At 49.3% G+C, this 19,568-nt stretch overlaps 1 protein-coding gene across 1 annotated transcript; it reads right to left on the reverse strand.

Moving 5' to 3' along the window:
* Positions 1-329: 329 nt before the first annotated feature.
* Positions 330-19,287, reverse strand: LOC103198066 (MYCBP associated protein). The gene is made up of 19 exons (XM_007942168.1): positions 19,206-19,287; positions 14,517-14,644; positions 13,718-13,874; positions 13,478-13,581; positions 12,490-12,676; positions 12,123-12,244; positions 11,193-11,334; positions 9,931-10,046; positions 9,727-9,842; positions 9,165-9,276; positions 8,435-8,624; positions 7,773-7,960; positions 5,555-5,701; positions 4,193-4,618; positions 3,702-3,823; positions 2,874-2,989; positions 2,178-2,323; positions 1,815-1,985; positions 330-410 (listed from the first exon to the last, which is right to left on the reverse strand). Exons 1-19 carry the CDS (start codon positions 19,279-19,281, stop codon positions 330-332), a joined length of 2,847 nt encoding a protein of 948 aa, XP_007940359.1. The 5' UTR covers positions 19,282-19,287.
* Between the last annotated feature and the right edge of the window lie 281 nt (positions 19,288-19,568).

Raw genomic sequence — 19,568 nt, forward strand, 5'->3', positions numbered from 1 at the left:
CCTGGAAGGCCAGAGTGGAGGCTAGGAAGGGGTTCTCACCCCTTGTCTTGTCACCTAATTCCTTGTCCTGTCACCAACTTGCTCTTCTGCCCGTCTTCCCACAAGTCACCTGCTTGGTGGTATCTCCTCCAATTCCCTGCTCCAGCAGGGAAGACAGGATGGGATGAGGGAGGACTGGGTCATGAAAAGATCTCATCAAAATCCAATAGCCAAGACACAAAGGCACAGTAGAAGTGGCAGCCACTAAAGGTTCTTTATTGATTTGTCTGTTAACCGGCTCCCAGAAGGCTACTCAGGTGTGCAAGTCAGTTTCAAAGACAGATGAAGCGCTATTCGCCATTCTTCATGGGGCTGAGCTCATCAGCCAGGATCATCATGTCAGTCACCAGGACGTCCAGCAGCCCATAGACCTGAAAGAATAGGATGCACATCACAGGCAAAGGTTCTCTCTGTAGACAACATGTACGTAAGATATCACCAACCATGCTATGAGGTGTATGTAGCTGTCCCCATGAGAGAACAGCTGGAATGAGGCAAAAACCAAAGGTGTTTCTATAGAACACTTGTTTTTGCAGGGTGGTCCTCCACTGTGCTCCTTTGACCTCTGGGGGCATTAGAGCCTACAGATAGGAGACCAGGAAGCAGTGCCCACATAGCCTTTCTGGTGAGCTTCAGCTTAGCAACAACTCTAATTTTCCCAGAGACTAACTTTCTTCCTGTTAAGATCCAGGATCTACACATTGAAAGTTCTCCAAGTCTGTGTGCTCCAAAGGGGCTGGCCCACACAGGCCTGCGCAAGTTGATTCTTAATTGCAGAGAGTAGAGGGAGTCTACCCTATGGGTCTTCAGAGCCCTTTAATTACTTTCTAGACCCCATAGGCCTTGAGAAATCTCAGTGATGTCACCAGCAGCAAAAGAAGCTTCTGATCCAATGAGATCAGAGCATCACTCCAATCACAGCTACCCAACCAGACACATCAGAGGTAGACAAAGCACCACCTCCAGACACTTGACACCCCAAACAGAGTTTTGAGGACCTCCCTTCCAAAAAACAAACAAACAACAAACACCTGGGCAGATCTCTAAGGACCTGCTGCTTAAGAATAGTTCATGTCCTTACAAAGTCTCTCTCCAGTGTTTGCAAACCTTTACTATTGACGGAAATCCACCCCAAGGAACACATCTACCAAGATGTGCCTAACACCAAGAGGAAGAGGAAACAACAGAAAGGCTTCTACTCTGTGTGCCCCGAGTCGCCTTTCCAAACAGCAGCCATTTTCTTTTTAAGCCTATGTCAGACCACGTCACTCCTTTAGTCAAAAGTCAGTGTGGCTTCTCATCTCAGAGAAAAACCCCAAGTCCTAGCAATGGCCTATAATGACCAACATGGCTTGCCCCCAGGACTTCTCTGCTTGTCTCCTCTTCCTTTATTCCCACCTCTCCAGCCATATTGGCCCACTCCTTCCTCCACCTAGAGCACTATTCCTGGAATATTCACAAGGCCACTCCTTCCTTCCCTTTAAGTCTTTGCTCAATGTCACCTTCTCAGTGAGAGCCACCCTGTCCCTGCCATACTCAGGCTTACTGCATTCCCCTGACACTACGTTCTCTTGTCCACAGTGCTTATCACTTTGCATACCAAATAAGTTACTCATTGATGAGGTTTGTCTCCCACACTAGGATGCCCTTCACAAGGGCAGCTCTGCTTCCATCATTGATGTAGTAGATGCTTTCATTTGTGGAGTAAACACAGTGAAATGAGTGAGGCAAAGATACCAGCAGGGCAGGTGTAACTGCCAGGCTCTTCTCCTCACCTCAGTGTGCAGCCTGTGAATATATTTCTCCATGACCAGAGGGTCTATTGGTTCTTGGGAAGGGGTGGTACTGTCAGGGGCAGCATCGTCCAAGGAAAACCTTTCCCGACTTGCAGATTTCATTAATTTCTTGTCATCCTTTGCTTTATGCTTCTTGCTGTTTACACGATCCTGCTTGGAGAGACAGAGACACGGGCAGCCTATAGTGGCAGCCGAGGTCCAGGGCATTCTCATCAGCAGGATGAGAATGGAAGGTCCTGGGAGAGCCAGGACCTGTTGTGACTGCCCACTGTCCATAAACCCCTCCAAGGCCCTCTCATGGTGGCTCAACCCTTCCCAGGCCTGGACCATCTCCCAGCATGCCTCTTTCACTGGCAACTTGGCTCCTTTTTTGTCTTCTTTGTCTTTGATTCCTAGTTGCTTCTTTTCCTGGGATGCCCCTCTTCGGTCCTCCTTTCCCACTCTTCCAGCAGTCCCCTTTGCTTCCGTGATGGGAGGCGATTTCCTATCTACAGGAGTTGATGGAAGACAACATGGCACTCTGTGGCCCAGATAAGTCCACAAGCATACCATGAGGGGGGCAGAGGTTAAGAGTCCTGAGCCCTGCCAGCTCCTCTTAGCAGCTCTGAAAGAATTCCTATGGACTGGGAGCAGAGCTCGCTCTGAAGGGAGCACCTTTCCTTGAGCTCCTTGTTCAAGTGGCATGACCTTGTAGAGCAGGGCTGTGGGGCAGGGGAAGAGGCCTAGTCAGGCAGCCAGACCTGGATTCTAGTCCCAGCCCTACCACTCTCTCATGTATGACATGGCCAAGTCATTTACTCTTTCTGGGATTCAACCTGTAGGATGAGGGAAATGAACTAAGGTGATCTTGAAGGTAGTTCCTGGCTCCCGAACCTGGCAGCAGATAGGAGAAGGGTAGCAGGGGCCTCCTCTATCAGCTTAACTGAGTGGAGGTTCCACCACAGGGGCACAAACGACTGAGGCGACCAGGTAGAGGGAGAGAATACCAGTCAGAGGTGTGAGGAAGACCACAAAAAGCGTGGCTGTGCCGTGTCTGACCTTGCTCATCTGGCACATCCAGATAAATGGTCTCCTTCTCAGGTAGGCCCAGCAGAGCCCTCAGCCACAGGGAATAGCTCACCAGACTGTCGATCACATCCCGCCACAGCTGTAAACTAGAGGGCAAGACATATTTGAGAAGAGCTATTTGGTCTTGAACCTACAGCAGCTCAGATCCTGACCTTCAGAGGTGCTGATGCTAGGGGCTCCCACGGAAGCATCATGACCAGCTGAGTTCTCAGCCACATCCTTGCAAATGCTCAGACCAAAGGCTGGCCTCTCATGGGCTGCAGCCAAGGAAAAGTGGCCCAAGACTAGGGTTAAGAGGTCCCAATCAATGGAGAGCCTCAACTCTGATTTCCATCCAGCCCCACTGGAGGGCTGAGCCATGCGTGGGATTTCCAGCACAAGGTTTCCAGGGCTGTGCTCAGAGGGCCTCGCAAAAGGCCTTCCAGCCTATCTAAGCAGGTTCCACAGAGGCAATGGAAAGGCTGACAACAGAGAAGTGCAGTGTTTAATGGAATCCACCCCTTTTCTCACTCCCCTCTGCTTCCTCCTCTTTCATTCCTCTGCTCACTGAGAAGGAACAGGCAAAGAAGAGAAAGAGAAAAAAAAGCCAAGGTGTTTACTCTGCTGTGACTGCTCCCCAGTGAGCAGCAGGCGGCAGTGAGAGCTTCTCCAGCAGGTTCCAGATCATGGATGTTTGTAGCACCTTTGAGCAACCTGAGCTCAAAGGGAGCCCTGCTCTGGGATTGGCTGCCTGGGCTTCTGGCTACATGCCAGAAAGGGGAGGTGACAGGAGCACACTGTCCTGGTGGGGGGACCTACCAGGTCTGGTATAGTAAGTCAGACTGCAATGGCCTCTGCTCCTGGCACAGTTCCAGGGCTGCTTTGTTGAGTCTCATTAGGGCATCTTCTCGCTGGTTCTCCTCAGGGAGTGACAGCACTGCCTGGCAGGGTCATCAGCCCCATGAGCAACTGCTCTGCTCCAGGACACCAAGGGTCCCCTGTGTCCCCTAGTAACGTGCATGGTGATATAGGGCATGGGGCAGAACATGAATGAGGAGGGGCTGCAGCCATGGTGAGTCTGTCTGGGGTGCCCTCTGTGGGAGCCTGAGAAATAATGTTTCCATGAACCCCTATCCACAGTTTACCAGGGTCAGAGAGGGTGCCCTCCTGAACCAAGGGACTGCTCTCTCTAGGCCATCAGAAGATTTCGTTTCTTTGCCCACAGGGCTGAGAGGGACCACTGGGGCCCTCCCCAACCTGTTCAGGGCAGGAGCAATCCCCACCAACCCCTGCTGGGGTCGGGAAAGCACCTTTTTGAAGTCTTCCAAGCAGAGGTTCCACTGGGGCTGGGGAAGGCTCTCCGGCTCCAAGGGGCTCTTGATGTTCTCCAGGTCAGGGCTCTCCTCCACCAGGATCTCCTCCATAAGGCTCTTCCAATGATAAGACCTGGCCAGCCCTCTGAACTTCTGGGACGAGAAGGAATCTTGAGGGTCCCTGTGGGCCTCATTCTCAGGCCGGGAGACTTGGGCTTCCAGGACTGGGCCCTTCAAGTGTGTCAAGAGATCAGAGTTCATGAAGGCTTTCTCCAAATAGGGTGACTGGGCTGGGGTGGCCCGGCCCCTGGTGCTTAGCTGCTCCTCCTCGCCTGGCCTGGCCTCCTCGGCCTTCGGGGACACGGTCACATACTGGTGCCACAGTCCGTGCAGGTTTTGTACCACTTGGTGCTGGTAGTGCAGCTGCGGCAGAGGCAAGGAAAGACATGTGAGGGGAGGCCGGGGCGTGGGGCACGCAGAGTTCTGGTTCTCTCCCCCAAGAACACTGAGGGAGAGATCCTGGATAGAGTGGGAGAACAATGTGGAACTAAACTCAAATCATAAAAAGGACCAGGTTTGCTGGTCAGATAGAGCCTGGTGAGACCCCTGAGACTATGGACCCTAGTTACCCTTCAGGTCTGGAACTGAACACACTCTCGGGGCTTCCAACCAAACAATAATAGATAGGCGTATGGGGTGAACATTTACATCTGGGTGATACACTCCTTAGAATGATCAATCATGGGAGAACAGGATAGTATTTGCACAGGGAGATAGCTTAGGGGGCAAGAATGCATAGGAAAGAAGGACACAGGGAAGAGGTAACAGGGAAGAAGTGGGAAGAGAGCTGTTACATTGTGGGGAATTGTAGTCAATGTCATGAAACACAATGTGTAAGAACTGCTGCATGGAAAATGAATTTGCTCTGTAAACTTTGACCTAAATCACAATAAAAATTAAAAAAAAAAAGAACACTAGGGGAGGAGCCAGGGAAGAAGCCAGCAGGAGCAGCTGTGGCCAGAGGCTCCCCACTTCCCCTTTATCTGAGCATCTCCAATTTAAAGCATTTGAATTTTTTTACATTAGGGCTTTCAAAAAAGATTGGGTTTGAATAAAGGGATTTTGAAGCTTTGTCCTGAGCAGCCACTTACTAGCTGAGTTATCTTGGGAAATTACTTAATCTCTGTGTCTCAGTTTCCTCAAAGTAAAGTGAGGATATAAACAGTACCCATCTCACAGGCCTGCTGTGAGGAGAAAGTAAGTTACTGGTGTAAGAGGCTCAGAACAGCCCTGGCACATAGGAGGGTTTGCTATTCCCATGACCCAGGCACGTGCCTGGGGTGGAGGCCGACACTGTACCCGAGGATTCTGATAGTGGAACAAGTCCTCCTCAGTGAGATAGGCATCCACAGGGGATGGCACACGCTCCGGGGTCACGATGCCCCTCAGCAGCTCTTGCAGCACACTATTCACAACGGTAACAGCTTCATGGGCAGTCAGCTTACTCTGAAAAAGAGAAAGTGGCACAAGATGGCAGCCCAGGCTTTCAAAACCCATCTTATATCCTTGAGGGAACCTGGGTCCCTTGGCCTTTGTGACTCCTTGGCTTTGAGTTTCTGCCATCTCCCTCCCTCTCTCTCTCTCTCAAACACACACATGCTTATACCCAGACTCAAAAACCTTTGTGTCTCTTCAAATATCCTTATTTCCTAAAAGACGAGGAAAAGAATGCAGAGAAAGAGCTCATCACAGAGAAGAGCTGCTCTTACATCTGACCAGGAGGTTACATGGCATCTCCCCAGACTGGGAGGAAGGGGAGGGGGCAGGGGAAGCACAGTTTGGACACTACTGAGAGTGGTAGTAACATTCCATCTGGCTTGGCCACACGGTCAGTGTTACAGAAATACAGAGGGGCAGCACGTGTGAGAGTCTGGTCCTAAAGTCAGTGAGGAGAGTGGAAATGACATGTTGTCAAGATTACCTCTGATCACTAGGCAGGGGAGAGTGTGCCCATGACCATGTACAGGGTTGGCAGACAATGTTTCTACATGCATATTTATATATGCTATAAGAATGTCCAGGTGTACAGAATTGCTGACAAGGGACAAGGTTGTGGTAGCTTCTTGGCCACGGCCAGCTACCCTGAGGGAATGAGTAGTTTGACCTGTGGAAGGTTGGGCAATCTACTTCCATAGTGATACTGCCTCGGCAACCCAAGGAGGGGTCGCTATGAGTCGGGTCCGACTTGACGGCACATAACAACAACAACAACGGTCATCTAGATGCAATAATGGTCTCTTCTCACCCAGAACAAAGAAGAATGAAGAAAACCAAAGAGCATGGAAACAATTAGTCCAAGGGACTAGTACACCATGTGATCCTCAGCTTATATAACCGTAAGACCAGAAGAACTAGATGGTGCCTGGCTATCACTGCCAATCACTCGGAGGGGATCTATGTAGGAGATCCTGGATAGAGTGGAGAAGAATGTGGAACAAAACTCAAAATCATTTAAAAAAAAAAAAAAAAAGGACCAGGTTTGCTCATCTGATAGAGCCTGGTGGAACCCCTGGGACTACGGCCCCTAGCTACCCTTCAGGTCTGGAATTGAACCCACTTCTATGGCTTCCAGCCAAACAAAAGGCAGGCATATGAGCTGAACATTTACATTAGGTAGATACATTCCTTGGAGAGATCAATCATGGGAGAATTGAAGGGCTGTGTATGCACAGGGAGACAGCTCAGGGGGCAGGAGTGCATGGGAAGGAAGGACACAGGGAAGAGGTAACTATGGGGAGGAAGTGGGAAGAGAGCTGTTGCACTGTGGGAAATTGCAGTCAATGTCATAGACAAAGTGTATGTGAACTGCTGTATGGAAAATGAATTTGCTCTGTAAACTTTCCCCCAAATCACATTAAGAATTTAAATTAAAAAAATTACCTCTGGTCACTGCTGCTGGGCACTAGCTGAAGTAGCTGGCATGTGGGGCGGGTGTCCACAATGAATGATAAAACAGAACTTTCCACAGAACCACATGGAGCACAAGATGGGCCCGCTGTGCAGCTGATTGGGGGAACAACAGATTCCCAGGCCTCACCTCACACTCCAGGGGGTCAACTTACCAAGTAGGATGGTGGTAGATACATCCCACTGTTTAAAGTGTTCTCCCTGGTTTGGTTTACCTTGTAGGTCTTGCCAGTTAAATGCGACTCCAGTGTAAAGTACCAGTCAGCAGTGAACAAAATACAGTGTTGTATTTAGAATGAAGGGCCCTTCATTCTATTTAGATTCAAATAAGTGCTTCCACAGGGCTGTGTCTTAAGGCTCAGTCTCATTTCCTTTCAACTCGGGGAACCTCACACATGGTGCGGCTGAGAGTTGCCCCTTATCTTGCCTGCCCACCCATCTTTCACATCACAAAGCCCTGGGAAGTGTTTGTTGGGCAAGAATAGTTGCCTGTTTGTGAAAAGCAGCAGTTCACTCCCTGGTCTGGGAGAAATAAGATCCCTGCCACACTGCCGGGTGGCACACCTGGGTAACCTATTTAGTGTCATAGGGAAAGATCCTGGGTCCTTACCTCCAGTAACTGCCTCTCATCCTTAAAAATGTCCTGGGTCAGGGAGACTGCATGGAGATTGACCTGCAGGAGGGCACCTCCTAAGAGGGTGGGATGAGTTCCAAACTCCCAAGATTCCCTGAAGATCCCAGGATACAGAGACTTGAAGAAGAAGGTGAATTTTTTCGTTTCTCCAGGCAGAATCACTCCTGGAACAGGGCAGAGACCAAGGTTTCCAATGAATATAAAGTAGCTTAGCCGCAAGCCTGCATCTAAAAAGTTAACTGACCCCCAGGCCAAAGCATAGACACTTAACTGAGCCCCAGGCAGGGCAACTAGGACTGACAGGCTTCCTGGGATGTTGGCCTTTGAGTACTGACATTGGTTAAGTCCCAGGCAAACAGAGACAGCTGGTCATTCTCACCCCAGGCCTGTGCATACAGGTAACTGAAATCCTAGACTGTGTGTCTCTGCTCCCAAGAGGCCAACTTGTGTTCTCAAGAGTTCCACCCTTTGCCCAACAGACAGGAATAGTTAGGCAGAAATGGAAGGGACTGGGGTGGGGAAGCGGGACTCAAACTCGTAGGAGCTGGGCAGTAACTAGACTTCAACTTCCCATTGACACTGAGGACAAAACCAGCTCCAGCCAGGGCTCATTGAGTAGGGCAGCTTCTCCTAGATACCTGCCCGGTTGTTAAAGTAAAACCGCTGCATTCGGTTTCTCTTCAGGTCTTGGAAAGATTGCAGCTGGGACTGCCGCCGCCAGTCGTACCAAATGGCCACTGTGCCATTATTGACCACAGTCAGTTCTGAAGACGTTTTCTCCCCTTCTAAGGTTTCAAAGGTCAAGTGGGCAGCAATTCCAACCTGACTCTGGGAAAGGAGGAGGTATGAGAAATGTCTTTGCTTGGGGCCCTGGTCTAGGGTAACCAACTTGTCCCCTTTTGCCTGGAACTTTTCCAGTTTTAACACTGAAAGTCCTGTGTTCCACACCTCCAGAGCCTAGCCACCCTCAAATAGATGGCACCATGCCATGACAGTGGCTGTCTCTGAAGTTGCCATCAATAGTAAAAAGAAGGGATAATAAAACAGATTTTATATCCAATGAACACTTCTGCACCTTAAGGTTCTAGTCTAGAACCTTCTCAAAGCAATACCTGTTGGGGATGGTTTATGTACATGCTTTGGGGCTAGGTACAAACTGGGTAGCTTGTGACATTCCCTTTTCAGCCTTGTGATTTTATTCTTGTTCAAGTTACTGTTGCTGCTACCATTTTCAGAGGTGCTGAATGTGTGACCAGCTAAAAAGACAAAACAGGGAACCGTGCCGGCTCCTCGTGAATGCCACAGTCATGCTGTGACAGTGCACAGGGCGCCCTTCCAGCAGGTTGGTGAGGGTGAAAGTTGTATTACCTTGTCCTGTGGGTTACTGCCTCTGATCCAGCAAGCTGGCTTCCCACAGAACAGCAGGGAAGGGCCAAGAATAGGTATGGGGACCACATCAGGGTAACTGGCCATTAAGTCTCTGTAAAAAAAGCCAAGGACTTACTTTTCTTGAAGCTGCTACAGTCATGCCACAAGGAGCCTACAAAATGGCTGCCAGGAAGTCTAGAGAAGTGACCAGTTTGGCAGTCCAGCGGAATACAATCAGCTCCATTCCAGCTCAGACTCCTCCTGGCCCATTCTTTTGAAATCCAGAGACTCTTCAAGCCCTCATGACAGCCATTCACTGTGTATAGCAGTGGGAGAGTCTGGAGGTGCCCCAATAAACAGCAAAGGAATGTCTAAGAAATCCCCACTAGGAGTTGGTTGCTGGAAAGGAGCAGACAGGGATGGAAAGCTAGCACAGGGGCTGGAATGGCCTGGAGGAAGGGGTGGAAGGCAGCAAAGAGAGGCTAGGATGGAGGCACCCTGTGGGTGCTTGGGGAAGCCACACACTCTCAACCTTTCACCCTAGGACCCAGGCCTGACTCACAAGCTCACTGTGTCTTCAGAGGAGCTTTCCTGGGTACTTTTAAGCAGTGTATAGTCTTCCACTGTAACAGCTGAGAAAGGCTGCCCTCTGCCTACCACCTCCAGGCCATCAATATCCTAAGAGAGAACAAAAAGGAAAGATTACCCAACTGAAGACAGGCACCACCCAAAGGGGCTTCAGACTAGGGCATGGGACATTACCAACCTGCGGGGTAAAATCCAGCTCGGCCAGGATGCTCTGTAGTTCCTTACGTCGGTAAATCAAAAACAAACTTCGATCCCAGGTGTAACGATACCAAGCATCCTGCTGGGCTGATAATCCTACAACAGGGTCCAAAGACCCTCAGCAAAGGCTGCTGTCTTGCCCCTTCCCCACCACTTCTCATGGGCTCTGAGAGTGTCCACTCCAGCACCATTTCTGGGAAGGGTGAAAAAAACAGCTTCTCCATGGCCACTGGATGCCAGACCCCTGCCCCAGACCCCCTCGGCAGTGCTATGAGGACTCCTGCAAAACTGGCTTCCATAGAGCCAAACCTTGGCATTGTACTACTAACAACAAAAACCAAAACCAAACTCACTGCTCGAGTCAGATCTGACTTATAGCGACCCCTCCTTGGGCTTCTGAGGTGGTATCACTAAGGAAGTAGCAGCTACCTTTTATTGAGTGCTTACCATGGGGTAGGACCTCTTAATACATATCATGTTTCATTTAACCCTCTCACAACCCTATAAGGATTTACACAAACTCAATACAGTTGGGATGTGAACTCAGACAGTCTGGTAGGTTCTAAAGCAATACTGCCCAACGAAACATGTGAGCCACAGATGTGAGCCATGCATGTAACTGAAAATGTTCTAGTACTTGCATTTAGAAAGTAAAAAGAAAAGGTGCTATGAATTTTAATAATATAATTTATTTAACCCAACATACCATTTCAATATGTAATCAATATAAAAATTATTTAAACAACAGATTTCATTCTAATCTTTGGAACTGAGTGTGTATTTTGCACTAACCAAACCCAAACCCACTGCCATCAAGTTGATTCTGACTCATAGTGACCCCCATTGGGTTTCCAAGGCTATATATCTTTACAGAAGTAGATTGCCTCATCTTCCTGCCATAGAATAACTGGTGGGTTTGAACCGCTGACCATCTGGTTAGCAGCTAAGTGCCTTACCCACTACGCCACCAGAGCTCCTTTTTGCACTCCCAGTTCAAGTCAGCCACATTGCAGATGCTGTGTGTGGCTCATGACTGCTGTGCTGAACAGCACGGCTCCACAGCCTATATTTCGGCTCTGTTTCTTCTGCCATTTCTATCATCTTTTTACTAAAGAGGAAACTGGAACTCAAGAAAGATCTGTGACTTGCCTAAGGCCATAAGGATGTAAGTGACTAAACCAGGATTTGATCCCAGGTCTGACTGTCCCACCTCCTCCGTCAGCTACATGCCCTGCTCCTCACCCATCTCTTCCTGGATGCTGTGGGGCTTCCTGACGTGAGTGATTGGCTCCGCAAGGCCACGCTGAATTTTTGTCTTCGTCATGGCCAGGCCTGTCATTTCATCTCCCACATATTCCATTTGATTCCAGAACCCACTGCTCTCCTCACAGCACTGGCAAGGAAGAACAGATTAGAGTCAGGTCACCCTGACACCTTGGGGAGGTGCTAGCGGGGAGCCTGGGAGGACAAGAGAACGCAGACCACAGATGCCCGCTCTGGGAACTCATCACTGCCATCACTGGGGAATTCAAGGCAGAAGGGAAGGATCTGCTTTCTTGTCTTCAGGATTCCCTGTGGCAGCCTTTACCTCCCTTAGGAAGATGGTGTAGTGATGGCGCAGGCACTGCACTGAGCTACCACGACCCGATGTGCTGTCCTGCATAGCACAAAAGCTGGAGTCTGAGCTTTTAGGAGACAGGTGATGAGACCATTCTAATAATTCAGTACCTGTGATATCTTTCTCTTCAAAGTGACCACCAAAGGCTGAATGACTTAACTGACTGAATGACTCCACCCCCACCAACACCCCACAAAACCCTAAGCCAGTTGCTGTCCTGTTGATTCCGAATCATGGCAACTCCCTGTGTGTCAGAGCAGACAGGGCTCCTCCATAGGGTTCTCAGTGGCTGATTTTTCGGAAGCAGGTCACCAGGTCTTCCTTTTGAGGAGGCTCTTGGTAAACTCCAACCTTTCAGTTGGCAGCCAAGCACTTAACTGTGCCACTAGGGACCCCAACTAGTCCCCAAGCACCCAATAACAGGATCAATGATATCATTTACTAAAGGTCTGAGGGTATCACAATGCTTTGAAATGGACAGATGTTCTCTCCAACTAAGACACACCATCCCTTTGTTCAGACCCCATCCTGACAGGGCGCTTGGGAGAGGCTGCCCCTACCTTCCCATCATGCTGTGTGGGAAGGACACGGTCGATGAGCTCCCTCTCCTCTCGGATCCGTCTGTAGGTATCGCCGCTGTGCATCAGCAGCTCACTGACTGGTTTCTTCAGGTATTCTAGAAGGAGCAAGCCGAGGATGCAGCCCCTTCACCAAACCAGAACAAGCGGGCCCAGCACCCACTCACTGAGCAGGTTTTAGGGCCCATTAAAGCTTAAGAGCAGGAAGCTCTTGGGAGTGAATGGCACAAACTCCATTAGCACCAGTATGAGACCAGGCTCTGGACAGGTGTGGGGAGAGAGAAAGACAGCAGAGCCTCAATGCCACAGGGAGGCCAGCAGGCGGCCTGTCCACCTTGCTCACCGCTGAGTGCTTCTTGCTGCTTCTTCCGCAGGGCCATGTTGCGCCGCCAGTTTTTCAGAAAGTTGTGCTGAGGAGATGGGGCCCAGAGATGTGCCTTCTCTGCTTTGGCACTTTTTTCCTGCTTTGGCTCTTCTTTCACTGAGATGAGGGTCATCAGACAGGGTGGGGTATGTATCATTTCAGCCAGCTGAAAAGTACAATGTTGGTGTGTGTTGGGTGGTGAGAAGGTGCTGAACTAGGGGCTGAACAGAGATTTCACAAGGCCAACAACCTCCCCCTCACCACCGTAGGTCACCCCACTCCCACTGAGAACCCTCCTTCTCTAGGATTCCAGGGTAGCAAGTACAGAAGACAAATCACAGAGGGCTTGGAAGCTACTATCCCATCTTCCCCAGAACGGGAACCTTCATTCTAAGATTGTGGTCAACATCTTTTAGTATGTCTCTTCCCCTCACAACGGACACTAATTGATACCTTTACCCCAAGCTGCTTAGCACCTCACCAATCAGAGAGTCTTCATCTGGAAGCAAAGGAACTAAATGACAGGGAAAAGCACTGCCTAAGAGAAGGTCAGAAAAACAGACTCTCCATGTGGCCCTGGGAACTGTAGGAAGCCACACTCCACCACCATGTGGACCGAGGAGCACAGCTGATCGGTCTTCAGAGAAAAGTGAGTAAAGCCAGTGCACATAGGAACAGAGGGAGACGAGGGGGCCCAGGCCCTGAGCCTGAGGCTGTCCCAGGTAGAGTTTACTCAAAGCCAGAAACACCCTGGTCCTTGGGTTCCCTGAGGCACCTGTGTCCTCACTGTAAACCCTTCCTCCTTTGGCTGAAGTTAGCTTAAAGTGACTTCTGTGACTTGCAACCAAAGTGTCAACTATTTCAGGGGGAGTCACATATTGTCTCAGATGCAAGGCCTGGAGGCTGGACTGGCCGTCCTGACTGCCAGGTGGTGAGGCTGAAATGACTTGTGACTTCTCAAACAGACCTGAGTGTTCCCTTGAGCAAGTGCAATTCTTTTAAAGTCCTGAAGACTCCCCAAGATATGATGGGGCTGGATGTGATCACCGTCATAGAAGCTGTCACCCAGGCCTGGGGAGAAAGAGGGAAGGGGAAAGGCAAGATGTAGCTAGCTGGCGTAAGCTCTCCAAGTGGTTACTTTTGATAGACACCTGCCTCAAAGACCTAGCATCCAAGATCAGGGTTGCCAGGGCCAAGGTTAGCATACCAGAGTAGTCCAGGGGCTTAGTGACTGCATCTGGAGTGGCAGGATGTGCTACTAAGTGGCAGACCTTCCTTGTAGGATCCTTTGGTTTGAATCTACGGATGATAAATTTCTGGGTAATGGCAGGTTTATCTTCTATTTCCAGGCGAGGAATGTGTTGCTAAAAATAAACAAAACAGAGGAGAATTTCACCTGAGATCAGGAGGAGGAAAAACAGCATGCTGTCTGCTTTGTCCTAATTCTTGGTGGTGGAATCCCTGAGGACTGAGAAATCTGTTTCCCCAGCTCTGCCCATATGTTCTGTCAAGGAAAAGCCTGAGTAGGAGACGTGAGGTTCAATGATGTCCTGGAGGGAAAAAATAAAACTGTATGCCTCCAGACAATTCAGGAGAGAAGTGGCTGACTCTTCTAGACAAAGCATGAGGCTAGCATTTAGTGGCTTTATCTACATCTGTAACTTTGCTCCTTCAACTCATTTTCCCAACTGTTAAATGGGAGTGAGAGTACCTGCTTCCATGGGAAACAACATACCTCATCATTTCACTTCCCATGTGATACTATATGAATCTCAAAAATGTTACAACAACAACAAAAAAAAAATGTTACAACAAACAAGAAAGTAAATTCCTTTAAATAGTACAGGGAAAGGCATTTGTGTTCAGTGGATTTTTCCAGGGGCTTAGACACTCCCACTATGAGTAGGGAGCCAATGGAGAGACAGTGGACTTGGTGGATGCTCTAGACCACACTGGTCAGCAGAGAAAACTCCCAGCAGTAAGGAAATGCTGGGCATTATCCTTACCTTCTTCAAGTCTTCCTTCTTAATGGCTAAGGCGAGGATGTCATCTCCTTGTAGGACATTGCTAATAGGTTCTGGTTCTTCCTGAATAGGGGGTGTGGGTTGCTCAGGTAGCTTTGCTCGCTTCTTCTCTAAAAAGAAGCAGAAAAGTACAAGTGCTTATAGAGTTCTTTCTGTATATATATCTATATTAGATTCCATAGTAGGGACAGAGCTCGCCACCTGAACAGACAGCAGAGGTGCCTGAGCAGCACCTCCTTGGAGCAACAGATCTCCCGTGAAGGTCCCCTACCTCACTCCCCCAGCTGTCCACAATGACAGAAGCTGCTGTAGCCTGAAATGAGGTCAGAAGACCTACGTACTAGTGCAGGCCTGCTACCTGCTTCAGGATGGATAGCCTTGGGTACATCACTTAACCTCTGTCTCTAAGCCTTAGCCTTCCATTTGTAAAACGAGAAGTTTGGACTAAATCAGTGGTTCTCAAATACCAGTCAACATCTGCCTCAAAATCCCTGGGGAACTTTACAAATACAGCTTCCTGACTCCTACAGCCCCAGGGCCTGGGGAGTCGCATTTTTTCAAGCTCCCCAGGTGATTCTGACGCACAGTAGCCTGGGACAGCTGGACTAGATGCTTCCTCACCTCCTTCAGTGCTGGCATTTATCCATTCTCCTGGGTTAAGGAATTCAACAAATATGATGTAAGCATTTTCTATGTGTCAGGCACTAACATACAAGCAAGTGTCTCATGCTTCAGAGAGGGCCCAGTGGAGAGGCAGATCGTCAAACAGACTAAACTAGGGGTACTCTCTCAGCACCTGGGGACCCCAGACCAGTCTGTGGGATGATCAAGGAGGGGTTCATATAGAGGTGATATCTGAACCAGGAACTGAAAGATGGAGAGAAGTTAGACAAGGGAAAAGACACCGGGGAGCAGGACAGTGACTGGAGGTGAGACAACGGGGCACACTCTTGGAACTCAAAGCATGCAATTTTAAATAGCTGGAGTGTAGCATAGCGAGGTGGAAGGCGGAGCGGGAGGCAAGAGCAGTGAGCCTGAAGAAGGAAATAGGTAGTGGTCATATCATAGAGCGTAGTGAGCTGTGTTAAGGCTTTTGTATCCCATGGGTAGGCAATGACGCAGTGGGGAGTACAGGGAAGGTACAAGACTGAGAACAAGACGATTGAGGAGTCTCCTACATTGATGAGATGACTGATGATGACAGTGGTTCGTGGGAATGGAGGAAAGTAGAGAGATTTGAGACATATGTCTCAAGTGGTGGCCAGTGCATGCCTTTGAGAACACATGGGACAGATGTTGGATCCAACTCGATGGCAGTGGGCACAGCTTCTCAAAGTGCGTTCACTTCACTGAAACTCTGGTCTGAGGTTTTTCTGAAAACTTAACTTGAATGCAATACAATAAATGCTCTGTTACTATGAAGTCAGGGAATGGTGTGGTCCAGTTAATGAAATACTCATAAAAATTATAAATTCAACCCAGAGAATATATACTAAGTACCCTTTTTGTGCAATAAGCTACAAGGAAGATGGTATGATAAGGTTAAGACAGGGTCCTTTTCTTGAGGAAATGAAAAATGCAACAGGTACATACACACCAATCAACAACATGTTTATGTGCTTAAATTATTGGCACAGGCAACAGGTTTGGTTAGACATCAAAGAAGGGAGAGACCAAGGTGGATCACGCAGTTTATCGCTCTAAAGAAAGGTTCAGAGGAGCCGCTACTGGGGTCAGAAGCAGCTTCGAAGGCTAAGTTAGGCTTGGAGGATGGGAAGGCTTTGCACAGGTGGAGCAGCAAACGGAGGTATTTCAGGTGAGGCAGAGGTGTTCCAGTCAGAGCAAAGACAGAGTATGGACTGTGTGTGGCATGTGTATGGCAGGGTGACACCAAAGGCTTGTTGGGAAGGTGGGGAGTGCTGAGTAATTTGGGGATGAGAAGGGGAGGAACCAGGGTATAATGGCTTTGTAAAGTACAACTGAGGCATCTAACCTTCCTCCTGCTGGCAGAAAGGAGGCTGGTCCCAGAACATGAGCTGATGAAAGTAGCATTTCAGAGTGTTTCATCCAATGAGTGTGAGCTGTATGGCCTGGAGGAGTGGATGCCAACAGGAAGACCAGAGAGGAGAGATTATTCTCTGGGGTCACTTTAGGAGCTACAGGAGGAGGATTCTGCAGGGTTAAAGTGGAGGCTCAGCTATTTCCTGACGTTTACCTTGGTCCTGTCAGGCCTCAAGTTGAACTGTTCTTTGGCCTGGAAATTTGAGCAAAGGGGGGCTCCTGGAGAGGCCCTGATCACAACAGCTAAGGGGGTCAAAGAGAACTTTCAGGGGTGGTCAGGTGACACCTCTGCTCTTCAGGCAGCAGATGCTCAGGAGGGGGCTCACAGAAGTGGTACTAGCTTCTGAGGTGCCAAAGCAGACCTTCCTCACACAAGAACTGCCACGGAAATTGGGTGGGGAAGATGCTACGGAAGGAAAGGAAGCCTGGGCTCTTTTTCTGCTTCTCATCTTACATAAATTTTATTTTTTATTATTTACTGTTGATTAAAGTCTTGGGGAAATTCTGACCTCATGAGTGTGGTGGGAGAACCAAAGGAGGGGTTGTCCCTACCAGGGCAGAGCTTCAATGGGTGGCATGAGGAGGCGAAAGGACTCATGGGAGTTTTAGCAACAAGGGCAGGGAAAAACTTGGGGATCACAACAGCTCAGTTCCCTAAACAGGTTTGCAGCCCAAATATTTGCCTGCCTTTCTGCTTATAATTCAGAGACCTTGGAAAACACCTAGCACAGGACTATTTCCGTTGATCAGCTGCATTATATATTGAGGTGGAAAGTAGCCCCTAGTACATTAGAGGCTTCGCCTGAGAGATTTAGTGGGGGGGAGGTATCTTGCATGCTAAAAGCTGTTTTTTCCCTCCTCACTCTAGTGCATGTTCTTAACTCAAGGGCTATTTAAGCAAACAAAATTTCCTCTTATTAAAAATAAATACGCAGTGAAAAAATCTTCCCTTGATTTATTTACAGCAGAAAGTTCAAATCAGATAAGATCTCCCAGAAATCAGGTGAGTAGGAGGCAGGATCAAGGCCAGCCCTTGACTGCCCTTGGGAAAAGCAATCAGGTATCTCTCTCTCTCTCTCTTTCTCTCAACTATTAAAGCAGTATGCCATGAAACAGTATCGCAATGTATCTGGAATCCAACTTGTATACTATGAAGAAACACAAAAGAAAAGCCATGCTGAGAGGCAACTAAGCTCTTGCTAGCTTTCCAAGCCTCCCATGGGGCCCCACTGACTCCAGGCCAGATCCTCTCATCACACTGAGCTTTCTCCTCAACTTTGAGAGAGGGTCTCCTTAAGGCCTGCAGGACCACACCCTGATTTTTTGACATAGCCCATAAAGCCCTTTCAGGACCTAGGCCCTGCCCATCTGTTCAGCCCCCTCTGGTTTCCCACTCTATCCACACTTGTCACTGATGCCCTGGCCACAACACCATATGTGCTCAGTTATAGACCTTAGCTCATGGTGATCCCTAGACTTGGAAGAGCAACCCCTCCTCCCTTTCTTTTGGTTTGTCACAGATACCAGTTTCTTCAGAAGACCTTCCCCCGTCCCCAGTTCTTCCATCCAAGGCCTGAGTCAGGTCCTCTGAGCCCCTTTATCCCTCAACAACTGCATTTACAACACTGTATTATCTTTAACATTTTTCTAGTTATTCTTGTTTCCACTAGACTGAGTTTCTTGAGGGCTGGGGCCACACAGTTAACACTGATAACCACTGATGCACAGCACATGCCCACACACAGCAGACTTTCAATAAATGGAAACAGCAAAGACAGATTGATGAGGGTGTGGGCTGCACATGGGAGAATGTCCATGGTGGTCAGTCTGCTATCAGGCACCTGTGACTCTCCCACCTGTACCAGGGCATAGCTGCAGAAGCCAGGAAGCAAGTCATGTCCAGTGGCTATCCACACTAAACAAACTGGACAGGTGTCATCCAACCAGAAAGGGCATATGAAAGGGAGTCAGACACAGAACTAGCCATGTTAGGCATTTCTTCTGGGTTTTTCCACCAGGACTCCTAGCTAACATCCCCAAAGAACCCTGTCAAGGTCATTGGTTTCACCACCCCAACTTGTTTCTTGCATTCTTCCTTGACTCCCCTCACAAGGATCTCATTTCTGACCTTCTAATCTTAAACTCTCCCCTGGCAATTCTGTACCCCACTTGGTCAGGGGATCCTGCCTCTTGTGTCCCACCTTAAGACTTGATTAGAGGCAGGGATCTCCTATGCCTTCTTAACCAATGCCATCTCCCCAAAAGTGATCTCTGAAACCCTTCTTACCCTGTCAGTCCCCCACTTCCTGTGTCCTCACCCCCAAGGACCGATGCTCCGTGGCCCCTCCCCTGAGAATCCCAGCCTTGTATGTTACTTCCAAGACCCAGTGCACTGTTTGTCACCCCCAAGACTCAATGCCCTGTGCCCCCTCTCTTAGGTGTCTCCATCTTGTACATCACCTCCAAGTCTGTGTCCTGCACCTCATGCTCCAGTGATCTTTACTCACACCTGTGGGGTACCCCATCTTCTAGGTCCTACGTGCTGACGCCCATGCCAAGCACGAATGCCCTGTCTGGCTCTCCTGACCTCCCAAGGCAGCCAATGCCAACCTTTCAAGTTCTCTGAGGCCTCCAATAATCTGTTTGTTGTTATTCTGATGCGAGATTCCTTCTTTAGAGACTTCATGGTGCTGCCTGGGCTGTAAATGGAGCCCTGTGTCACCCGGACTCAGGCTACGTGGCTGGGTGACAGCCCCCGCGACCCCGCGCGCGCTTCCGCCAGCCAGCAGCCGCCGCTGTATCTATAGCAACCGGCGTCCCGCGCGGGGCCGCGCACCCACCGAATAGCTTGGGCGGAGACTGCTTGGACACCACCTTCTTCATCATCTTGCCGCGCCCGCTCCGCAACCAGCTCCTCCTCCAAACAGCTCGGAAAAGCGTCCTAGGGTTCGGGCCGTGACGTCACAATCGGCG

The sequence above is a fragment of the Orycteropus afer genome, unplaced genomic scaffold (genome assembly GCF_000298275.1).
Source record: "Orycteropus afer afer isolate SDZICR_OR568_19922 unplaced genomic scaffold, OryAfe1.0 scaffold00085, whole genome shotgun sequence".
In the NCBI taxonomy this organism is placed as follows: Eukaryota; Metazoa; Chordata; class Mammalia; order Tubulidentata; family Orycteropodidae; genus Orycteropus; species Orycteropus afer.